The sequence below is a fragment of the Pogona vitticeps genome, chromosome 5 (genome assembly GCF_051106095.1).
Source record: "Pogona vitticeps strain Pit_001003342236 chromosome 5, PviZW2.1, whole genome shotgun sequence".
NCBI lineage: Eukaryota > Metazoa > Chordata > Lepidosauria > Squamata > Agamidae > Pogona > Pogona vitticeps.
The window spans coordinates 155,990,941-156,015,043 of NC_135787.1; the positions used below are offsets into that span (position 1 = coordinate 155,990,941).

Below are 24,103 nucleotides of genomic sequence, written 5' to 3' on the forward strand. Positions count from 1 at the left end.
ATATTACAGTCTTCTTTCTCATATATTGTCTGCCTAATATAATTCCATTTATTGCATTTATTGGAAAGTTGGATACAAAAATAGTATCATAAGGGAGCCTCAAACTTAAATATCCTCCTCCTCTAAGTGCTATTTCTGCTTGTGGGTAACATTCAGTAGACCTCTGCTCTATACCATCTCTGCAATTTATCTTGTCAAAGTGAAACAAGTTTGCAGATACATAATAGCTAAGAGATAAACAACTCTTGATAGGCACTTTAAACTCCACAGATCCTTTTTTCTGTTATACACAGGTGTTGAGGTTGATCTAGGTAAGTCTTGCAGCCCTTCTAAATAGAGATGCTTTGGGCTGATGGTTGTTTTTTAAAGTGTAAATATCTTGTCTTTTTTTTTTTCTTCCAGTGCTACAGGTATGTTGGCTTGTATTCCCACCATCCCCAACTAGTATTGTTGTTTTCCTTTTCCCTTTCATTTCCCTTTAAAGGGGAAAAGAGGCCAAATAGGTTCACTTGAGGTACAGGGGAGACAATCCTTGAATGTAGATGTGAAGATCACCCCATATGACATACTACATCTCAAAATAACCCTGTTTAGCATGTCTAACCCAACCCAGACCAGACTAATTTGGCTGTCTAGTCACCAAAACTTATGCTATATATTGACATAAGAGAGAAATATGTCAGAGCTGAAAACAAACAGTAGAGAAAAAGTTAATAATAAATCTGGAATGGGGAGAACACATGAAGAACAGCAGCCATTTTGTTGCTTGTTGGTGATGTTGAGTCTTGTCTTCCCCAGTGGAGATACCTGCAGTACAGGTGGGATTTCCAGATTGTCTTTCATAATGCACTGCCATTAGTTTGTGCTAAAATGCGCTGTGACAAGTTTCATTCAGTTATGACCCCAGCTTTGCTGATCTGAATTGTAGTTTATTTATAGTGTCAATGCTTTGAACAGTGTGAGAAGTGTAGTATGTAAGTATTTTAAATAACAATATATTTGGCTCTGCCGTACAAGCAGATCTTACCAAATGTTGCATTAGTAGCTGCAAATGCCTGGTATTACAGCAAAGGCAGATGGCAACATTGCTGCCAGTGGTTATCATCATCATTTTAACTGCATATTAGGCAACTGTTACATGATTACAGCTCCCACCAGCCCCATTTGGCATGGCAGTGATGTGGACTGTATAGCAACAGTAATGTTGTGGTTAGAGCATGGCACTGGGTAATGGGAAATCCCAATTCCAGTCTCCACTGAGCAGTGAAATTCAGTGGGTGACCTTGGGCAAGGCATGCTCTTAGCCTGACACGGTTTATTTGTGAGGATAGAATATGAAAGAGGGGAAGCCATGCACACCCCTTAACTAATGAGATGAAAGATGAAATGAAAATAGGAAATAACATGACTTCAGGGCACCTGGCCACAGGTAGGAAATGTCACTGTTGTTGCTGCATTGTCATGTGAACCACCAGAGGGCACTGCTGCACAAGAGTCCAGCTTTACTCCTGTGCTCAAAATTACCAGGTTCAAACAAGAAAAGATAAAATGGTAGAGACTGATAGCCTTTTACTGAATTGACGGAACAAGAAAATAAATTATGCTTATTCAGTAACAGAATGGTTGCTCATGGGAAATGTGCAGTAGGCCCATAGGGATGGTGAAAGTGTCTCCAAGGGAATGAATTTTACATTTTCTTTGCAATAGAGTTTGGGGAGGGATACATTACATGCTAGAGTAGAGAACCCCAACTTATACTGTCTATGAATATCCACCCTGTAGGTGATGTGCACGTTTAGAATATTGGAAAACTATAAAATAAAGACTACCATCCACAATTAGTGTGTCTAATTCTAGAGGGGGAAGGTGACACAAAACACACCCTGGGTGCAGAAAGTCCCAAATTCAACACATAGAACCTCCACATAGGTTTGGAAAATACATCTGCATAGAACAGCAGCCTCAGTTATACCAAGCTAGGTACATGGATGAGCTGACTTTACACATGGTAGCACCCTACGTTTCTATATATTTCATGTGGCATAAGAATACATAATTCTGCACAGGAAGAGGCTAGAAGGCTGCAGTTTGTTGCACACTTTCTCGAGAGCAAGTGTAATTGATTCAGTGGGGTCCATAAGAAGAGACAAGTAGGATTAAAATGAAGTGCATAATCCACAGGTAGGTAACACCTTTACTCATACACTATTGAGGAATTACAGCTGGGATTTTGCCCTATGGATTTTATTTTGTTCTTATGGATCCCTCTATGACCATCTCCACACAAGAATTGGAGGTTGTTCATGACTTTGTGTACCTTGGCTCAACAATCTCTGACACTCTTCCAGATGTCAAGCTGTATACACACATTGGCAAAGCAGCTGCCATGTTCTCTAGACTCACAAAGAGAGTATGGCTTAATAAGAAGCTCATGGCATATACCAAGATCCAGGTCTATAGTGCCTGTGTCCTGAGCACACTCCTGTACTGCAGTGAGTCCTGGACCCTTTGTGCACAGCAGGAAAGGAAGCTGAACACATTCCATATGCGTTGTCTCTGATGCATTTTTGGTATCACCTGGCAGGATGAAGTTCCAAATAGAGTAGTCCTAGAACAAGCTGGAATTTTTAGCATGTACAGTATATATTACTGAAACAGCAATGTCTATGTTGGCTTGGGCATGTCGTGAGAATGGCTGATGGTCGGATTCCAAAAGATCTCCTGTATGGAGAATTAGTACAGGGAAATCGCCCCAGAGGAAGACTACAGCTGCGATACAAGGACATCTGCAAGCAGGATCTGAAGGCCTTAGGAATGGACCTCAACAAATGGGGCACTTTGACATCTGAGCATTGAGCCTGGAGGCAGGCGATGCAGCATGGCCTCTCCCATTTTGAAGAGACTTGTTCAGCAGGCTGAGGCAAAAAGGCAGTCCTGAAACCAGCAAAATCAGGGAGCTGGACAGGGGACAGATTGTATTGTCTTCAATGTGGGACGGATTGTCACTCTCGAATTGGCCTTCTCAGCCACACTAGATGTTGTTCCAAGACCTCTATTCAGAGAATGTTACCATAGTCTCAAAGGACGCCTACACAAAAATGGATCAAGGCAGCAATGTCCTGTTTGCCCTTGTTTTGTTCAGACTTCATCTTTCGTCAGGTACAATGACAACAGTCAACGGGGGCAGTTCTTTGGCTTTCTTTGCATGCGAGTATGTACAGTACACATATGTCAAAATGTTGGCATCCACTTCTTTTTCTCTTAAATGTTTTATTTATTTTATAAACAAATGTCCCAGATTCCTTCTCCATATTATAAGGTATTCACAGGTTTCCGTTACCATTTTATTCTCTGATGTATATCTAAAATTGTTTTGTTTCCATTTGCAAGAAGCTTAAATTAAATATTCCCATTTCCTTACCCAGAAGCTAGACTGTTACTTCCAATGGAGGGAGCAGCTCTAATAGGCCTAAATAAAGTTACTTTCTATATTAGTATTTCAGTGAATTTAGGCAATGTGCCTTAGTACAGTGGTGCCTCGCTTAGCGAAAAAATCGCTGCTAAGCGATATCGCTAAGTGAAATTAAAAAGCTCATAGAAACACATTAAGGCAGTGACTTTACCTAGACACGGGGGCACTCACTACCTTAGTACATGTGCTCGTAATTTCTAGATTAGACTATTGTAACGCGCTCTACGTGGGGCTTCCTTTGAAACTGATGCGGAAACTTCAAGTGCAGAATGCGGCGGCCAGAATCCTTACTGGAGTGAGAAAATACCAACATATCTCTCCTACTCTGGCCATGCTGCACTGGCTGCCCATCCATTTCCGCATTGACTTCAAAGTGTTAATGCTTACATATAAAGCCCTAAATGGTTTAGGACCTCCATACTTGGCAGAACGCTTACTCCCAACTAGATCTACCCGTGTCACCCGCATGAGCCAGGAGATAAGGCTGAGGAGACTGACGCCAAGGGAGGCCCGGAAGGAAAGAACTAGAAACCGGGCCTTCTCAGTGGTGGCTCCTCGCCTCTGGAATAACCTACCTCCGGAGATTCGCGCTGCACCCTAGCTGGGTACTTTTAAGAACCAACTAAAAACATGGATGTATAGGCAGGCCTTCCCTTCCAGTTAATTCCTGTCCTTTCCTTTTTTATTATTTTTCTCTTTATTTGATTTATTTTGTATTTTTCCCATCTTGCAGAATCATTTAATTAATTCATTGTTATAAATTTTTCTTCAACTTGTTATCCTTTATGTTGTAAGCCACCTAGAGTTGTTGAAATGACTAGATAGGTGGGGTATGTATAAATAAATAAATAAATAAATAAATAAATAAATAAATAAATAAATAAATAAATAAATAAATAAATAAATAAATAAATAAATAAATAAATAAATAAGATTAATGCGTTCCTATGGGCTTAAAACTCACCTTTAAGCAAAGATCCTCCATAGCGCCTCCATTTTCGGTGCCTCTAAAGCGAGGAATCCGTGCCTGAAAACAGCGGGCACCCATTTTGTTCACCCGGCGGCCATTTTAAAACCGCCGATCAGCTGTGCGAAAATGGGGGCTTTGCAATGATCGCTTCCCTGCAATCATCGCAAAGCGAAAATACCCCATAGGGACCATCGCAAAGCGATCACTTTTGCGATCGCAAAAACTCCGTCGCAAAGCGATTTCATCGCTATACGGAACGATCGCTGTGCAAGGCACCACTGTATGTCTCAAATAAGGCTTGGTATATATCTACGAAACACATTGTTGTTGTTTAGTCGTTAAGTTGTGTCCAACTCTTCATGACCCCATGGACCCCGCCTGTCTTCCACTGCCTCCCAGAGTTGGGTCAAATTCATGTTGGTAGCTTCGATGACACTGTCCAACCATCTTGTCCTCTGTCGTCCCCTTCTCTTGCTTTCACACTTTCTCAACATCAGGGTCTTTTCCAGGGAGTCTTCTCTTCTCATGAGATGGCCAAAGTATTGGAGCCTCTGCTTCAGGATTTGTCCTTCCAGTCAGCACTCAGGGTTGATTTCCTTCAGAATGGATAGGTCTGTTCTCTTTGCAGTCCAGGGGACTCTCAAGAGCCTCCTCCAGCACCACAATTCAAAAGCATCAATTCTTCGGCGGTCAGCCTTCTTTATGGTCCAGCTCTCACTTCCATACATCACTATTGGAAAAACCATAGCTTTGACTATGCGGACCTTTGTCGGCAAGGTGAAGTCTCTGCTTTTTAACATGCTGTCTAGATTTGTTACTGCTTTCCTTCCAAGAAGCATAGGAGCACCTCAAGTGTCTGAGACAAGGTGGATTTTGATTTTAAATATCACAATCAAACAAATTTATTAGTCTTAAAACTGCGACAACCTAAAATGTCTTTGCTTTCCCCTATTTTTCATAATTCTCTTTTAATTTTGTCAACACACCAGTACTATTGCTACCAATATCTGATAGCTCTGATTTTCAATGGGCACAAAACAGAAGTGTCTTATGCCTTAGGCATCTTTATGGTAAGAACTTCAGGCATTTTCCAGCCAGAAGACTGCAAACCACTTCCACTCAATACCACAAATCTACTCCAGGGAACTGGAATTTCTATAAACTTATCTTTATATTAAAAACCCTTATTTGAAGTCTTAGGTGGCTGTCAGGGAGAAAACTATGGCCTATCTTCAGTTCAGGTTAACAGCAAGATTAATTAATGTGCTACTTTAATTATTAGATGGCAATGATCTGCAGCAGTGTTACATGTCTGCATCAAAGAATTGCTGTTGATTTTTTTGCATGTGTAACATTGAAACTTTGCCCTAAATACACAAAGCAATGTATTAATACACATCCAAGTATAGCTTGTATCATTCTCAGTATGTGTTCACAATCAATACCAGTAGTTATTGAGACACATGCTGAACGACAAAATGTCAGTAGGAAATCAGCACAGCATTATACACAGTACAGGCTATGTGCTGCTGATATTCCCTTCCAATTGGAAACAATCCCAACTGAGTCACTAGAAAGGCCAAAAACAGACCTACCTATGCCAACTTTGAATTGACTGGGTAAGGGACTAAAAAGCATATGACGTCCAGTAAATCTTGTTATGATGTTTCTACCCAGACCAATGAGAACCAGCAGGGGTGATTCCTCCCATCTCTCAAACCTGCCCAATAGATTACAGTGGAACAGAGAGACCTCCAATCTGCATGGGTGCCCTTATGTAAAACCTGTCAGGATCCGAGTCTCAAGGGCTGTGTTGGCTCAAATAGAGGAGGGAGTAACATACACCACACATCCTGAATTCTGAGAATTGCTAATTTTCTGCCTGAATTCTTAGAATTGCCAGTTTCTTTAAACAATAAAAACAACTTTCCATCTTGATGTCTGGCAGACACAAAAATAATGGCAATAGGTGCTAAGGCAAATATAAAAATAAACATGAACATGCAGTTTCTTGCCCCAAAATCACATGTTTAGGCAACTTAGGCTCATTCTCCATTTTTCATATTTGAAATTATTTCCAGATGACAAATAAATGCAGCAGCAGTTTAAGATCGATACCCTTCATACAAATATTAGCTACAAAGTTGCTTTTCTTTTCACAACAAATCTACATTAAATTTATAGTGCTGCCCTATGAATAAATGCTCTGTTTATTAGTGAGGAACAGTGATTGGCGTATAATAACTTACCTATGGATATCTAAAGATTTCAAAGTTCAGCAAATCTGTGGCCGCAGAGTACCTCAGATCATGTGCAAAATGTCAGAGCAGAGTTTGAAAAATAATTATGATAAATGTAGAAGTGCAGACATGGAAGGGGCCTTATGGATCATCAAATCCAGCCCCTGTGAAGGAAGCACAGCGAGGAACTGGATTCTCAATCTATGGCTCTGCAGCCAGAGGCCAAAACCACTGAGCTATCCAGCAGTTCTAAGGATTCTAATTTTCTTTTTAAATCCATTACCTCTTTCCTGCCTGTATAATCATATAACATAGTCACTTAGCTTCCACGCAGAGAGATAAAACATTACTAATTCTGACCTTTACCATTCTACTCTGTCACCGTCATCCTACCTATAGAGATAAAACATTACTAATTCTGACCTTTACCATTCTTACTCTATCACCGTCATCCTACCTATACTTTTAACATACTTTCTGCTAGTCCAACTGCTTGCATTTGCATTCTTTTTAAAACATGCATCTCCAATGTAAACATGCATTTAAAGGTAACTTCATGTGTGCATACTGTCAATTCATCCAGCCTCTTCTACCAGGAAAAAAAAAACAAATCTCTGAAAAGCTGCTACTTTTTTTGCTGTATTCTGCTGCCCCCTCTTCAATTTTATGCATTTTGCAAAAGCTTGAAAATTTTTAAATTGAATTTTGTATCCTTAAAAAAAAAGCAGGAACCAAAGGCTGCTACTTCTAATCCATTCTTAAAACAATCCTTGTTTGCATTTCAGCTGCTTGAAGATCTTTTGTTAAAACAAATGTTTCATTACTTTGCAAGTTGAATCTTTGAATTCAGAAATAAACAACACAAAGTTAAATGAAGCTTGCCCTCAGGCAAATATGCACAGGATTGCAGAAAAACTTCATGAGGATCTGAGTCCAGTAGGATTGTCGCATTAGTTTTTAAGATGCCATGTGTCTTTTTGAAAATCTGATAGTTGTTCCTTAACTTATTTTTATAATAATGCCCACATTGTCTAATATTCCATGTTTTAAACGAGAAAAGAGCAACACACGAATATTATTTTAGGTAATTTGAAAAGGAATAACTGAAATGTTGTAGAATTAATCCCAAAATAAAGTAAAAAATAAATACATGAGTTTGCCAGACTACATGAAACCTGAATATACAATTTCACTAGTTTAATATAGTGCAATATTATTGTGCTCTCTAGATGCCACAGCTGGCTGGCAGAAACTAACAGTGTGATCCTAAACATGTCTATTTAGAAGTTAAGTCTCAGAGTTCAATGAGATTTACAGCAGGATAAGTATATATAAGGTCACCGCTCAAATGCTTTGCTGCAATCTAACCACAATTTGCAGACCCTCCAAGAACAGCCATACTTTACACACTGTGTCTGTACGGTTTCTGATTCTCTCATATATTTGCTGTTGATTTGCACAGTCAAAAAAGGGTAATCCAGAAACCCACTGAAACGGCCCTGGCTCAGGACACAATAATTCAATTTTGTATTTGATTATTTCCAGAGAAACTGAAATTCTTCTACGTGTGGAAGGTTGTTTTTTAAACCCCAACAAATTCACATCTAACCATTTTTATTTACTCATTTCTTTTGGCATTAATCAACTATTTATATAATGTCCTTTATATCAGTTATATATAACTGATTTATTTCTAAATAAATCATAGAAATAATATAAACATAGGAAATATAAACATAGGAAATATGATTACAGACATACACCCTAACCCCACCTACCTATGAGGTCCAGGGGGCATAATATTCTAGGAAGAAATAAAATCAAAAGGAAGGTACAGCCTTCCTCCCACCTCCCAAGTTTTGGCACTGAAGCTACTGCTGCCTCAGTTCAAAAACAAGACAAGCTTGACATCAGTAATGCCAGAGGTATCGAAAGTGTGTGAAGTTCTAAGGAGATAAACAATTTTGCAGAATATTCTTTCGTGCGCGCCTCCCGACACTACCAACAGCTGAGGTTTTTTATTATTTATTATTTGTCTTTCTTTCAGAATTGGGACTCAAGACAGCTCACAATAAAAATGAAAGAAATAGCTAAAAATAGGTGTGGACAGAAACACAACAGAAGTTTATAACATTAAAACAGAACTAAGCAACCTACGGATATTAAAACATGATTAAAAATCAATTTTTAAAATATATGAACTTTAAAATGCAAATATAACAATCCACTGAAAGCCCTTTCCATAGTAGGAAGACAAATGCCAAAACTTGTTGTAATAAAGAAATATTTGCCAGCTGCTGGAAAGATAACAGTGCTGCCTTGGAAGGGAATTTTACAGTCTGGGAGCTGCCACCAAGAAGGCCCTCAGGGCCTGAAAAAGGTTAGGTATTGTGAACATCCCCTTCTTTGGAGAGGTTTGTAGTCCAAATAAGAGGAAGTCACTTATAAGAGGAGCTGCTGTCTTCCTGGAACTATATACAAGAATGCCATACTTATGAAGATCCCATCAATGGATGAGAAGGGGGGGAGGGGGAGAGAGAGACAAATTCAAAAGGTCTGAAACTCTATTGCCTAGAAATAAGCCCTCTTGTACATTTAGTAAGAATAATTGTGTGCCATCAAACTGATTCTGATTAATGCTGACCGCTTTCCGGGTTTTTTGGGCATAGAGTACTCAGTTTTACTTTTTCCTTTTTGTGAAGCTTGCCCAATATCACAAAGGCTCACTCTTCTCCTACAAGGCTTGGTGGAGTCATTTTGTTATTTCTCATCCTTGTGGGAGGGATTAAGAAAGTATATTGTTACTCAATTAAAATCCTATAATTTGTTTAAAATAATATAGTTGCAAAAAGGTTTCTGACAATACTGCAATACAATTCGTTCTATAAATATATATTAAAGCAACATGCAAGTTTCCCCAAATTTTTATGTGGGCTTGCTACTTGAAATAATAATCCTTTGAAAATCTTTTTCTAGTGACACTATAATAAGCCTTTTCAACAGTCTATTAAGGGAGATTTCTTTAAAGATTAAGATAAAGGACTCTGTTACTTTGCATCAAAGGATTCCGATACTACATTAAAGAAGCAGTCTGTATCCTTAAATGTGTATTGATAAAAAACAGTGGATGAAATCCCATACCATACTTAGCAAAGACAATTTGTCTCACAATACTTTTCAGAATGAATCAGAAGGGCTTATGGAAAAGTTTAAAATCCTAAAACTCTATCATATTAAGTGCATTTATCCTTGCATTTAATCCCATTATGTACCTCCTCAGTTTTGCATTCTTCTTCTTGTAGCCAGAAAAAAAAAATTATTTTTCTGAATCTTGTGTTACTATTTCAGGCAAATACAGTTCTGAAAAGCAACGAATTTTCAAACACACCACTGTAAAAAGGCATTCATCATTCTCTGTTTTGTTTTCTTTAACAGACCTATTTAGTCCAAGATCATTCTGCTTAGTGGATGACAACTCTCTTCATCTCTCAGAACTTGCTGTGCTGGCTATCAATGATGGCTACGCAAAAAAGTCTATTTAAACAATTCCTTTCCACCTTACAGAAAATAAATTGTCATTTTAAAAAAATATCAGTTCAGGTTTTCTCATACTCATGCTTATGCTTCTAAAATTGTACCAGAAGGATAACCAACCAATCTAGAATAATCTCAGTATTTTCAAGAATATAAAATTCAATGGCCAGAAGTAGACAAATGGGCAGGGGGACTATAACAGACTGAAAGGATTTAAGGATTGGAATTAAGGGCTATACTAGGAGGTGAAGAGGCAGAGGGAGATGCTTACAGCAGCCGTGTAGTACAGACTGTTATTAATACCACTAGTGAGGGGTGTCTTAAAACTAATCTGCCTTGCCAACCAAAAATCCTCCCTATCTCTCAGGTTCTAACTAAGGTCAAGTTACTAAACTGCCTTCTTATACATTCTCACGGGACAAATCAGACACTTGACTGAATGCCACAGTTCTGCAGGCAATTTACTTGCATGAAGAGTTAATTGTACTTTTAAACCTTAAACTGAAAATGGAGAAAGAGTCAGGTTAGATCCCTGTCTTTGATGTCAACTTGCAACCATGGGCTACAAAAGGTTGTTTAAAAGCTCCACTTGTTGACTCCTACATCCTAAAACATATTTAAGCCTGATCTTGAAGGATTTACTTATCCAGAGAAATTAAAAGGCGAGTTAAATGCTGATAATCCATGCCAAGGATTCTAGCTTTGGCCTAAGCGAGCATACAGTAATAGGATCACAGTGTTAAAAGTTTGAAAAACAATTTCTCTGGCCAGGCAATTATACCTAATTTGCAACATATATACCCATCAATTCTTTCGAAGTTTTAGCATTTGGAAAATATGCCTTACCCAGATTTATTTACAAAAAAGGCCTAGCTTGCCCTTTCAATTAAAAAAAACTTCTTAATGCAGAGAACAAACCAAGACACAATTTAAAACAAAAAGATTACCAAATTAAATTATACATAGGGAAAAAAGTATAGCAACTAGGTACAGCCAAATTAATCACAAAACATCTGCCTAAACAAACATGTATCTAAATCATTTAAAAGGGGCATGGTCTGAGCCAGATCTGGTTCCATAAATTTTAGTTGCCCCAAGAAAATGTTCTACACGGCAACTACCAACTTGATATGGAATTATTAGCAGATTATTTGCGCCAAACATGAAAGAGTTGGAAGGGTACACAAGATAAATCACTCCCTTAAGTATCCCAGACTCAAACCAAAAACAGCTGTAAGGTTTAAAATTCCAAATATACTTACTAGGAATGACGCCCCAACGAAGACAGAAGGTCTTCTTTCTGAATAAATATTCAAAGAACTGCACTATGAACACAAGAACCAGTGCCTTGAATCTGGCCCATAAAGAAACTTCTAACCCTCGGAAATTCACACAAAACTGGCATTATAGTTTTTGTGTCCCTAAAACAAAAACGATGCTGCATTTTTTAAAGGTATGAGTATACTTTTTAGCCAGATTTTCTCATTCTCATTGTTTCTATATATTCCAATTCAGAAATTATGTCAAAGGCTTCACCTTATGGCCCCTTTCAGGCAAGATGTAAAGCTCAAAGATCTCAATTTCCTGTGCACCAGACACTCATTCTACATATTTTCCTAATGAAACATACAAATGCTGCTGCTGATGATGAAATGGATTATGAGGCAATTTTCTACATGAAAATGTTTTAATACATCAAGCAGCACCACACCTGAACTTGAGATTTATTTCCAAGCATCCAGGTGTGTTGCTGAAGGCTTAAATTTTATACACGTTTACTTGGATGTGAGTATAACTGGAATCAATATGACATAATTCCATCTTAATTTTTAAAAAATATTATTTAGAGGGCCAACTGTGATGCATCTTCAAAAGTATCAGACAGTAAATCCACATACTAATCACGCAGACAGTATTTAGCATAACAGTTTCTTGTCTCCTATGTGGATTCTAAAACCATCACAAACCTAGATAAGGAAGTTTTTTTTTCTAAAGCATATACCTTCAACAAAAACATAATTATGAATTTATAAGAACTAAATTCCACTCTCCTTGAACATCATGTAGTGTGAAATCCAGTGACAATGACATAGGTAAATTCTGTCACCAAAAAAAGTACACTACTTCAATTCTGTGAGATCTGCTGAACCAATAATTATCCCTTTTTGCTGGTTATAAAGCAAATTATTTTAATTTTGGGATTTAATAGTAATACCCTCACCATTTATCTTAGTTCCTTATAGCAGCAATTAAAGTCTTTGGAATAAGTGCCACTGTGTTCATCAAGATTTACTTATTTATTTTATTTAAAATATTTCTCCTTAAAAAAGGAGAAAAGTAGCTTAGATACATAGTTAAAAGCACAATATTAAAAGGCAAAAACAGTAAATTATTCAATTATAAAGAAGAAATTGATGCCAATATATTTAAAATATTAGGTAAAAGCATTACTAAAAACAGAATTAGAAGCAACAAAATATAAACCATCTTGTTTACTGACTACTGGACAGTCAGTCACCAAGGGAAAGTCTGCTTGCAGAAGGACAGCAAAGATGGGGCCAGCCTGGTCTCCTGTGGCAGGGAGTTCCAAAGTCTGGGAACAATGCCAGAGAAGGTGCTCTCTCTCTCTCTCCAAACGCACCAGTGAGGGTGGTGGGACCAGAGAAAGGCTTCTGGCGATCTTTACACTTGTTAGTAAAGTTGCATAAAGTACGACTTCCAGGTTTTAATACCTGGAAACTACTCTGCCACATACAAGCATTCTGCCTGCTGGTGCTCGCTTCACAATAACATCCACACATCTTGGGCCCGGGCGGAACACGCAGGGCCAAGCCCCGCGTTCACCGAAGGCTGACCTGCGTCCGAGACACGGGTATGCCACGTACACACCTGACGGCCGACAGGGTAACTATATAGAGAGGCTCCTAACCTTCGAGAACAACGTCACGTTCCAGAATTCAACCGTTCCCTCAACGCGCACCTCCGGGAGAGCCCCCCACTTCCCTGCCCAGCTTTCCAGGGTGCAAGAGCCGCCGCCGCCTCCGCCGCCACCCGACACGCACAAACGGCGTTGTTCCCAAATGTCAGGCCGGTCACGGGTTTGGCCTGTTTCGCTTCCCAAAGGTGGCCTTCATTGTTTTCGGAAAGGGAAAGGGAAGGGCGGTGGAGCCTGCTATTCAGGGAGGCGGGCTGCTCGTGGGTGTGTGTGTGTGTGTGTGTGTGTGTTTGTTTTTTTTTTGCAACCACAGAACTCCCCTCCATCCCCCGCCGCGAAGCAGGGAGGGCGGGAGAGAGGGAGAGGGAGAGAAAGCAAGCGGCCGGCGGACAAGAAGACCCATTTAAAGCCGAGGCGGCGCAGGAGCCTTCGGCCGTCACGTGACGCGGTTCCTGGAAAGTTCTTGGAAAGCGGCCTTTGCTTTTTTTGTTTTTTCTTTTTCCCCAACCGAGGGAAGCAGCGACGCTTGGAAGGCAGGCTCAAAGCAGCGACCTCCCCAAAAGGAGCTTCGGCTTAGCTCGCGGAGAGCGTCCGGACCTTAACCCCTTCCCCTCCACGCGGGCCCAGAATCCTTTTGTTTTAGGGCGGTGCAGAAAGGACACTCCCGGTGCCTGCAGGCTGCTCCAGAGCAAAGGAAGGAAGGTCCTCCGTCCACGCCGGCCTGTCTCCTTGCCTCGCGAGCGCGCGCCCCCCCCCCCAACCAAGACCCGCGCCCGCCAGGCCTGCCGCCCTCCCTTCCCTCCTCCCGCCCCCACCCTGGTGCCCACGGTTGCCGCCCCCGCGGTTGGGTCGGCGGGGTGCGCGCAGGAGCGCGTGCCCGCCCGCTCGCCTGCGAGAACATCCCTCCAGCCTGCCGGGAGGACTCTCCCCTGTTGTTTGCCTGGCGTCACAACGTCACATGCACATTTCCTGACCCTGGGAACGAGTAGTAAGAGCGAGTCCTTGCAACGAAGAATCACCTGGGCTCGTCCGCCCGCCCGCCCGCCCGCCAGCTAGTGGGGTCCCCCCGTCGTTTTCCCTGCCTGTGCTTTGCGACGAAAAAAGACGGGGGTGGGGAGAGAGAGAGCGCGCCCAACCCCTCCGCCTCCCTCCCTTGGAAAAATAAAATTAGTAAGAAAAGCCATTCAAAGGAGCGCACAAAGACAGAGAGGGAGAGGGCGGCCCCCGCCCGCCCGCCTGCCCGCCTGCCTCTCCTGCCACCCGTCTCGGGCTCTGCCGCGCTCGCTGACGGAGCCGGCTGGCTCGCGGCTCTCGGCTCGCCCCCGGGGCCGCCCACCGCGTGTTTCCTCGACAGCAGCCGCCAGCCTCCTTCGAAAGCGAGAGGAGGGAGCAGCGCTTCACCTTGGAAGCCCGCCGGCCAATCAGGGGCCTCGCGGGCCTGGCGGGAGGGCGCTTTCCCCGCACCGCCGCCGCCTCCCTCCCTTCCTCCCTCCCGGCGGCTGGAAAGAGGAGGCCGGCTTGTGTTTCACCTTCGCGCGCGGCCGGGGAGCGCAGGAACCGAGGGGGGGGGAAGGGGGGGAAGTGAGAGAGCGAAGACACCGGCGGGAAATCGCCGCTTTCTCTACCGCTTTTGTGCAGAGCGACAAAGAGAGTGCTTTCCCGGGGATGCTCTTCGTGTAGAGCGGAGCTCTTGCTCGCGCCCGCGCCCCCCCCCCGTTCCAGAGTTGCAGGTTGCGGCGGGCAGGCTCTGGAGGCGTTGGGACCGCCGCCCACGGCTCCGTTGAGAGCCGAGCGCTCCATGCCCTTCGCTGCCTCCTCGCGCGGTGGCTCCCCCGTCCTTCTGCCCCCAAATGACCCTGCGCGCGGCCGAATCCTCCGACGGCACCGACAGGGCTGGGCCCCAGTGGGAGGCTGGAGGGGCTGCGGTGGAGCCTTCCGAAGCGGGGCGCCTGGACGTTGCCATGCGGGAGTTAAGACGCGCAGGTAAGCCAAGATCGGGGCCGAGCGTGGGAGGGAAAGGGAAGCATGGGGGGACGCCCAAGCTGCGCTGCATCCTATGGAGCGGGGGGTCGCGCGCGCGAGAGAGAGAGCTAGCTATCCGCGCATTTAATTAATATTTCTATGCAGCTTAAACTACAGAAGGCGTTAGGTGGCTTCTGGGACCGGGGTGATCACTTCAGTGACCCATGATTAGTGAGCCACTCCCGGGAGTGATGATAGGCGGGAAAAAGGGCACGCGCGGAGAAAATTTGTAGGACATCGGCTTCCAGAAAGGAAGCGCCTCGTAAATACTGTAGGCGCCCTAGCGGATCTGTAGCGGAAAGGGGGTTGTTTGTATGTACGCGCAGGTATTTTTCAGAGGTTGCCACGCTTTGCGGGGAGGAGGAGTGATTATTTGCACCCAGAACCCCTGCAAAAGTAGACCACCGCATGTGCTGCTCGCTGCAGGCTTTCGCAGCAGAAGCGTTTCGGAATCGTCCTTGGGTTCGGAAGGTTCTTCAGGCTTTCGTTCTGATTATTCCCAAGTTAATCGAGGGGAAAAGTCGGAAAGCTGCTCCACGTGTACAGTGATCAGAAGGAAACAAAAAAAAAAAGTCCCGGCGGTGTGTTTCTAAGCTTTAAAAGCGTAACATACTGTACTTCATAGCTTTGGTAATGTCACTTCCCAAATTTTAAATCGGGAGATATAATCACGTGTGGCTTAGGCAGTATAGGACGTGTTGTATAATCTTGGGGCAGTTCCCCTCCCCCAGGAAATAGTGGCTTTTATAAAACGGCTGGTAAAATATAGGGCAGGCTTTTACAGGAAATCCAGAGTTGCTGAAGACATTTTATAAGGAAAACAAAATTGTTGTTTCAATGGAATGGTTTAATTTGTTCAGCATAACAACTGACCAGAATCTCTCATGTTGACAAGAAGTCATCTCAATGCCTTGCCTTCTTACAGCCCCCTCCCTTTCGCCTGCCCACTCCAGTGCTTCTAAAAAGAGGCCTTACTAGAATGTCTCCATACCACGGTTCTACCTTCAGTAACGAATCATTGATATTATGAAGGCAAAAAGGACCAGGATTAAATGGCGAAATGTTAAAAAAACCAAGCAGATGAGCATACAGACCAGCTCAAGGCTTCTGTTTGTCGGTTACAATGGCTCGCAGAAATATTCTATAGTGTAGTCAGTTTCTGGGTAGCGTAATGTGCTTTGCTGTTAACAGAATTCTACCCCTAGATATATACTTTTTAGCATGTTATGATACTTGGGTAATTTTGTTTCCCCTTCCATCAGGATGGTACTGGGGTAACATGACTGTTGCAGAAGCCAAGGAGAAATTACAAGATACATCTGAAGGGACTTTTCTGGTGAGAGACAGCTCTCACTCCGAGTACCTGCTTACCATTTCTGTCAAAACATCAGCAGGACCTACCAACCTGCGCATTGAATTTCAAGATGGTAAATTCAGGCTGGATTCTATTATTTGTGTTCGATCAAGACTCCGGCAGTTTGACAGTGTGGTCCATCTGATTGAATACTACGTTCTTATGTGCAAGGACAGAAGAACAGTCTCTGAAATGCCTTCCAATGGAACAGTCCATCTTTATCTGAATAAACCTCTTTATCATTCAACTCCTTCTTTACAACACCACTGTAGAATAACTATAAACAGATACACAAATGAAATCCAGGCACTTCCTTTGCCAATGAGACTGAAGGAATTCTTGAAAGAATATCAATATCAGGTATAAACATTTCACCTACTCTGCCTCATTTAAAAAAGAAGAAGAAATCTTGAGCACAGTTGCTTGAAATCAAGGTCCTGATCCTTCAGCTACAAGAGTGTAACATGTAAGTCACTGTGAAAATAGTGAGTTCAGACAATCCCTTTGTTTGTTTGTTTGTTTGTTTGGTGGATGGATGGATGGATGGATGCATGGATGGATGGATGGATGGGTGGGTGGGTGGATGGATGGATGGATGGATGTGTGGGTGGAGAACTTGGACTGAAAGTTCCATAGTCCAAACATTGGTATAGAGCAGTGATTCCCAAACTTGAGTAACCCAGGTGTTCTTGGACTTCAACTCCCAGAAACCCTGGACAGCACAACTAGTGGAGAAGGCTTCTGGGAACTGCAGTCCAAGAACACCTAGGTTATCTGAGGTTGGGAATCATTGGTGTAGAGCAATCTCTTGGTGGTAGCTCCTGAATACCAGTACTGTATATAACCTCACTTTGAGAAGAGTACATTTAAGAGGACAGGTTGGAAATCCCAATGGGAAGAGCCTTGCCCTGCACATCCCATTTGTTTTCACAGTCACCATTGGATGGGACTGTGCCACATCTAAAACATCTAAAAACATAATCTAAAATCTGCCATGTCTGAATAGTATTTTCCAACAACCAGTAGAAAATCTTATTGTATTATTACTGATTCCTAGTTCAAATATTATAGTAGTAATATGTCTGTCCTTCTAATTTGCAGTGTTTTCACAGTTTTCCTCCCCTAAAACATGATGAGTTTTGCATGATTGCATTGCAGATAGTAGTCATAATAGCAATTGGTATATTACATTAGAAAGATTCACAGTGGAAAAATATTGTGGTGTCAGTGCTAGCATCGTGCTAGTATTCTCACAGCAAAAGATTAAGCTAAGAATTGTGAGCCCGTGGCCCAGAGTTAAACTGCAGGATTCCAGTCAAGCCTCTGCTCACTAACCAAGTTTGATTTTAATGGGTTCACGTTGACTCAGCCTTCCATCCTTCTGAGGTTGAAAATGAAATGAAGCTTGCTAGGGGCAAAGTGTTCCTTGCCTAATTATGTTGTAAACCGCCAAGAGTGTGCTCCAAGCACCATGGGGCAGTATATAAGTTGAAACAATAAATAAATAAGAATACACATCTGATTCCCCTGCAGAAACTGAGTAACAACTGTGTATTCATGGCACTGTAACCTTTTTGTGAAGCCCTTTAGAGATTGCAGACAATGAATATCTTGCTAATGTAAAATACTGGCATAGGAAAGGCTGCTATTCTGTAAGGAACTGATTAATTACCTAAATGGTAAGATGACTTTGATGTTTCATATGATGTATTCATGCAATTTTAATTGCAATAAGGGCTAAATCTGATCTTCTTGTTGTTGCATGTTGTCAAGTTGCTTCCAACTTATGTAAACCCTGATAGGGTTTTCTGGGTGTGTGAGAAGTTCAGGAACTGGTTTACCAGTGTCACACACACCCCCAGTTAATTCCTTGGTTGAGCAGGAATTTGAATCCAGCTCTCCTAAGTACTATTCCATCACTCTATCCACTACATGCTAGGTCTCAGTCCAGTCTTAGTTCTATCTAAAGGAGACTTGCTGAAATGAATAGCACTTAATAGTTACAAGTAACCATTGATTTCAGTCGATGAGTAACAATGTATTTAGCCCTGAGTTAATAGATTTATACTGTATTTTAAAAAATTGTCACTGGAAATCATAGCTCCGCAGAACGTAACAGCCATTCTTTTCATTCATATTATACAACTGGAACATTTCCTTTTTTATCCCTCTAGCAGCCCTGCCTGCTTGTGAATAATTTATAAATTCTACTGAGCAAACCTGTTGATGCATAAGTAATTATACTGAGGGTCAAAAAAAGCGTCATTTGGATAGTTCATGGACTAGACTTCTAAGCATATGTATCTGGGATGAGAATGTTAAGACAGCTAATTGCACTGAATCAAAACTAACAAACTCTGCTCACTTGCTCTTGAGTGATTGCCTTTCCATGCAAAGGTCCTATAGCACAGGAAATAAGCTATCAAAATAAGCCTTCACTCAAAACAGTTGCAAAGCTGGACTGTTTACAAGGACACAGTGCATACATTAGGGTAGCATATCAGGATTTCTTTTTCATTGTTATAGATCTATTTACTGCCTCTAATAGGTCTCCATTGAATGAGACTTTTGAATGCCTAGAATGCAATATTGAAATTGTTGCTTCCATGGCTGAACATGGAAATCAGCAGTTGTTATTACCTTCTACAGTGTAGAAATTTTAATATCTTATTTCCTTGAAATGCAAGTGGTTTTCCTGTTTTAAAGATTGCTTGAGGCTGTAGCTGTCTGATTTCATACTGTATTCAATAAAGTAAATTGCAGAGGCTTTATATTCTCAGTGTGTTTTGTGTGTATCAAGAGGAGCTTTGTACAGTTTTATAAACAACATTTCTGTTTTCCTTCATTGCCTTCTTCTTTTACCTGTGTTGAAAAATAGCAGATCATGACATTTATCTTGGTCACACACTGTACAATTAATCATATTCAAACATGTAAGTGGCTTACATTGTGACTGGCGATACTAGTTTTGCAGCAAATTTTGTTCTCTCTCTCTCTCATTTTTTACTTATCTGTCCCCACAATATTACAGTTTGAAAACATATAATACATTTTTGAAAACGCACTACATAAATTAGTAAAATAGGTTTTGTAGCATAGATGAACTAAGATCCATATTACTAAATCAAAGGGTGAACATAGAGAAGTTCTGCTGGGCAAACTCCATGCCTGATGGACAGGCAGATGCTTCTAGAAAGCTCATAAGCAAGCCACGAAGCAGCTGGCATTCAGCAACACACTGCCCCATTTCTGTATAGTAATAATGGCTGACAGATTTTTACCTTCTAATAAAAGTTATTTGTCTAATAACTTTTAAAACTACTGGCCCTCACTACATCTTCTGCTGCATTCTATAAATTTATTATGTATTTTGGGAGAAAATTGGGATAGAGTTTAATAATACTGTTCTAGAAATGACTTTGTTTTTTCTTTCCTGTTCTCCTTGGTTGTCAGTTAAGTGTTTTGAGGGAGTGAGAAAAATAAACTTCTGCATATGTTGGTTGTGTATGACATTGCGCAGTGCTGTGTATCTTTACTGAGAAATAAATCCTTCAAAGTTCAGTTGAACTTTCTCTCTAGTATGTGACTTCAGAGTTAAAAGTTCTTTGTATTTGTAAGCTTCACCCCTTTTCTTTCCTAGTATAGATAAGTTTAGATATGCATTGGTAAAAGCAAGGGGAGAATTTTCTCTTGTTTTTCTCTCCATTGCTATGATTTATAAGAATCTGGAACAAGATTACACATATATTGCACATTAAAATGGTTTTTCACATGGATACATAAATGTCAAATGAGAACTAACAAGGGGATTGTGACTATGGCTGGCACAGAATAAATCATAGATTTATTCGTGGTACTTCAATAATGGAACTACTAGCCTGGCCATATCTGTGATCACTCAGTGAGGAGTCCTTTTGCATTATTTTCACTCTTGAATGAGTTACACCATCCCCAAGCAGCCACGAAATGCCTCACTGGGACCTTCACCTTAAACCCTAGCCACAACTTTCTCCTTTACTCTCAGCCATCCAGATGATGTCTTGTAGCCCCACTTGGAATTAATATTATTCAGTTTTAAAGTGAAAAAGTTTATTTTTGTAAGCTTTGTTGTCTTCTTATTCAGCTATTGGTACCACATTGTCTAAGCTGATGTTGTGACACTCTCTGTTCTCTCCAACTACTAAAGGTTGCTTATGAAGAAATTAAGAGGAGAGTTTATTCAAGAATCAAACAGAAGGAGTTTACTGTGGAAATACAGTTATCAGGATAGAAAAGATAATTTATCAAATAGTCTATACTGAAGTGAAAAAATAATAATCAATATAATCTATAAAATTCTCACCCATTTTAACTATACAATTAGCTGTTTCTACAGATGCCACACAAGATATTTTTTCCATAACTCCTTTTTCCTAATACAAAACAGACACTATATCTAACTTTCTCTCAACTGTCGTCTCTCAACTGAGGCACAGACCACACTCCCCTAACATTCCAATCATGCTAATGAATCATTATTCGGTTACTCAACTGCCAATCACACTAGCACTCCGCCCATGCTTGTCCACAATACAAGGATTCAAACCTGTCTACTTACAATCCTAATATAAGTAATTAATGATAAATTAATGATAAAAGGCTCGAAACAGGCAGAATCACCACATGGTTCTCACATTATATATGTTAGAATCAGTCTTGGATTTCCTGGGTTCTCTGGGACACCTTGCTAACTGTCTTTGGGGTCAAAAGTATAGCCACTGAGAAATGAAAAGAGTTACAAACATAGATCATGCCAAAATCTGTAGGAACACATTGTGTTTGCCAGAGTTTGTGGTGGGGATTACAAATTATTAATTAGCTTTATACCAGAAAGATATGGATATCCCGGACAACCCAGATAGTGTGGTTGCTGACCTTGTGCCAGACATCCTGGAGAGTGAAGTCAAGTGGGCCTTAAAAAGCTTGGCTAACAACAAGGCCAGTGGAGGTGATGGCATACCAGTTGACCTATTTAAAATCTTAAAAGATGATACTGTTAAGGTGCTACATTCAATATGCCAGCAAGTTTGGAAAACTCAACAGTGGCCAGAAGACTGGAAAAGATCAGTCTACATCCCAATCCCAAAGAAGAGCAGTGCCAAAGAATGCTCCAACTATCGTACATTTGCACTCATTTCACACGCTAGCAAGGTTATGTTCAAAATCCTCCAAGGCAGGCTTCAGCAGTATGTGGACCGAGAACTCCCAGAAGTACAAGCTGGATTCCAAAGAGGCAGAGGCACAAACTATGGCAAGTCCTAAAAGAAATGGGCGTGCCTGACCACCTTATCCATCTCCTGAGAAACCTATACGTGGGACAGGAAGCAACAGTTAGAACTGGTCATGGAACAACTGATTGGTTCAAAATTGGGAAAGGAGTACGACAAGGCTGTATATTGTCTCCCTGCTTATTTAACTTATATGCAGAAAACATCATGCGGAAGGCTGGACTGGATGAAGCCCAAGCCCACATATAGGTTTCTCAGGAGACAGATAAGGTGGTCAGGCACTCCCATTTCTTTAAGAACTTGCCACAGTTTGCTGTGGTTCACACAGTCAAAGGCTTTTGCATAGTCAATGAGGCAGAAGTAGATATTTTTCTGGAACTCTCTGGCTTTCTCCATAATCCAGCGCAAGTTAGCAATTTGGTCTCTAGTTCCTCTGCCTCTTCGGAATCCCGCTTGTATTTCTGGGAGTTCTCGGTCCACATACTGCTGAAGCCTACCTTGGAGGATTTTGAGCATAACCTTGCTAGCGTGTGAAATGAGTGCAATTGTACAGTAGCTGGAGCATTCTTTGGCACTGCCTTTCTTTGGGATTGGGATGTAGACTGATCTTTTCCAGTCCTCTGGCCACTGTTGGGTTTTCCAAACTTGCTGGCATAACAGCACCTTAGCAGCATCATCTTTCAAGATTTTAAATAGTTCAACTGGAATGCCATCAAATCCACTGGCCTTGTTGTTAGCCAGGCTTTCTAAGGCCCACTTGACTTCACTCTCCAGGATGTCTGGCTCAGGGTCAGCAACTACATTGTCTGGGTTGTCTGGGATATCCAAATCTTTCTGATATAATTCCTCTGTGTATTCTTGCCACCTCTTCTTGACGTCTTCTGCTTCTGTTAGATCCCTCCCATTTTTGTCTTTTATCATATCCATCCTTGCGCAAAATGTTCCTCTAATATCTCCAATTTTCCTGAACAGATCTCTGGTTTTTCCTTTTCTGTTATTTTCCTCTATTTCTTTGCATTGTTCATTTAAGAAGGCCCTCTTGTCTCTCCTTGCTATTCTTTGGAAGTCTGCATTCAATTTTCTATAACTTTCCCTATCTCCCTTGCATTTTGCTTCCCTTCTCCTCTCTGCTATTTCTAAGGCCTCATTGGACAGCCATTTTGCTTTCTTGCATTTCCTTTTCTTTGGGATGGTTTTTGTTGCTGCCTCCTGGACAATGTTACGAGCCTCTATCCAAAGTTCTTCAGGCACTCTGTCCACCAAATCTAGTTCCTTAAATCTGTTCTTTACTTCCACTGTGTATTCATAAGGGATTTGGTTTAGATTATACCTGAGTGGCCCAGTGGTTTTTCCTACTCTCTTCAGTCTAAGCTTGAATTTTGCTATGAGAAGCTGATGATCAGAGCTGCAGTCAGCCCCAGGTCTTGTTTTTGCTGACTGTATAGAGCTTCTCCATCTTTGGCTGCAGAGAATATAATCAATCTGATTTAGATATTGCCCATCTGGTGATTTCCATGTATAGAGTCGCCTCTTGTGTTGTTGGAAAAGAGTGTTTGTGATGACCAGCTTATTCTCTTGACAAAACTCTATTAGCCTTTGTCCTGCTTCGTTCTGACCTCCAAGGCCAAACTTCCCTGTTGTTCCTTTTGTGTCAAACACTTGTTATTGTGTAGTTAGATTTTGAAAATAGCTAATCATCTTTGCAAGATGACCTCTTGAGGGAGGCCAACAGGGGCAGAATGTCCTTGTTGGTCCTACTCGACTTATCAGCAGTCTTTGATACCATCAGCCACGGTATCCTCCTGGGGAGGCTGTCAAGGCTGGGGATTGGTGGTCAGGCCTTGGCTGGCTTCGGTCCTTCAGTGACCATCCTCAGAGAGTTCAGCTTGGGGAGATGCTGTCCACTCCGTGGACTCTCAATTGTGGAGTCCCGCAGGGGTCAATCATCTCCCCAATGCTATTCGATACCTATATGAGGCCACTAAGGGAGGTAATCAGGAGTTTTGGATCTTTGTGTCACCAATATGCAGATGACACGCAGCTCTATTTCTCCTTCAATCCCTCTGCAGAGGATGCTGTCCCATCCCTTGAGCGCTGCCTGGATGCGTTGCTGGGATGGACGAGGGAAAATAAACTGAGGCTGAATCCGGACAACACAGAAGTCCTGAGGGTGGGGGCCCATAGTATCTGTGGTCTGGGTGCCTCCCTGTTTTTCAGGGGGGTGTCACTCTTTCCATGAAGGATAAGGTGCACAGCTTGGGTGTACTTCTGGACCCAGCGCTATCAATGACATCACAGTCTGTGGTCTG

The 24,103-nt window shown here is 41.7% G+C and overlaps 1 protein-coding gene across 1 annotated transcript; it reads left to right on the forward strand.

The window, feature by feature from the left end:
- Positions 1-14,865: 14,865 nt before the first annotated feature.
- SOCS2 (suppressor of cytokine signaling 2) lies at positions 14,866-16,912 on the forward strand. Its single transcript, XM_020815913.3, has 2 exons — positions 14,866-15,134; positions 16,436-16,912. The coding sequence occupies exons 1-2, from the start codon at positions 15,002-15,004 to the stop codon at positions 16,891-16,893; spliced, it is 591 nt and encodes a 196-aa protein (XP_020671572.3). The 5' UTR covers positions 14,866-15,001; the 3' UTR covers positions 16,894-16,912.
- The last annotated feature ends 7,191 nt before the right edge of the window (positions 16,913-24,103 follow it).

Coding starts and splice junctions, on each gene's coding strand:
- SOCS2 (XM_020815913.3), top strand. CDS start 15,002: ATGACCCTGCGCGCGGCCGAATCCTCCGACGGCACCGACAGGGCTGGG. Junction 15,135..16,435: donor GCGGGAGTTAAGACGCGCAG/GTAAGCCAAGAT, acceptor CCCTTCCATCAG/GATGGTACTGGGGTAACATG.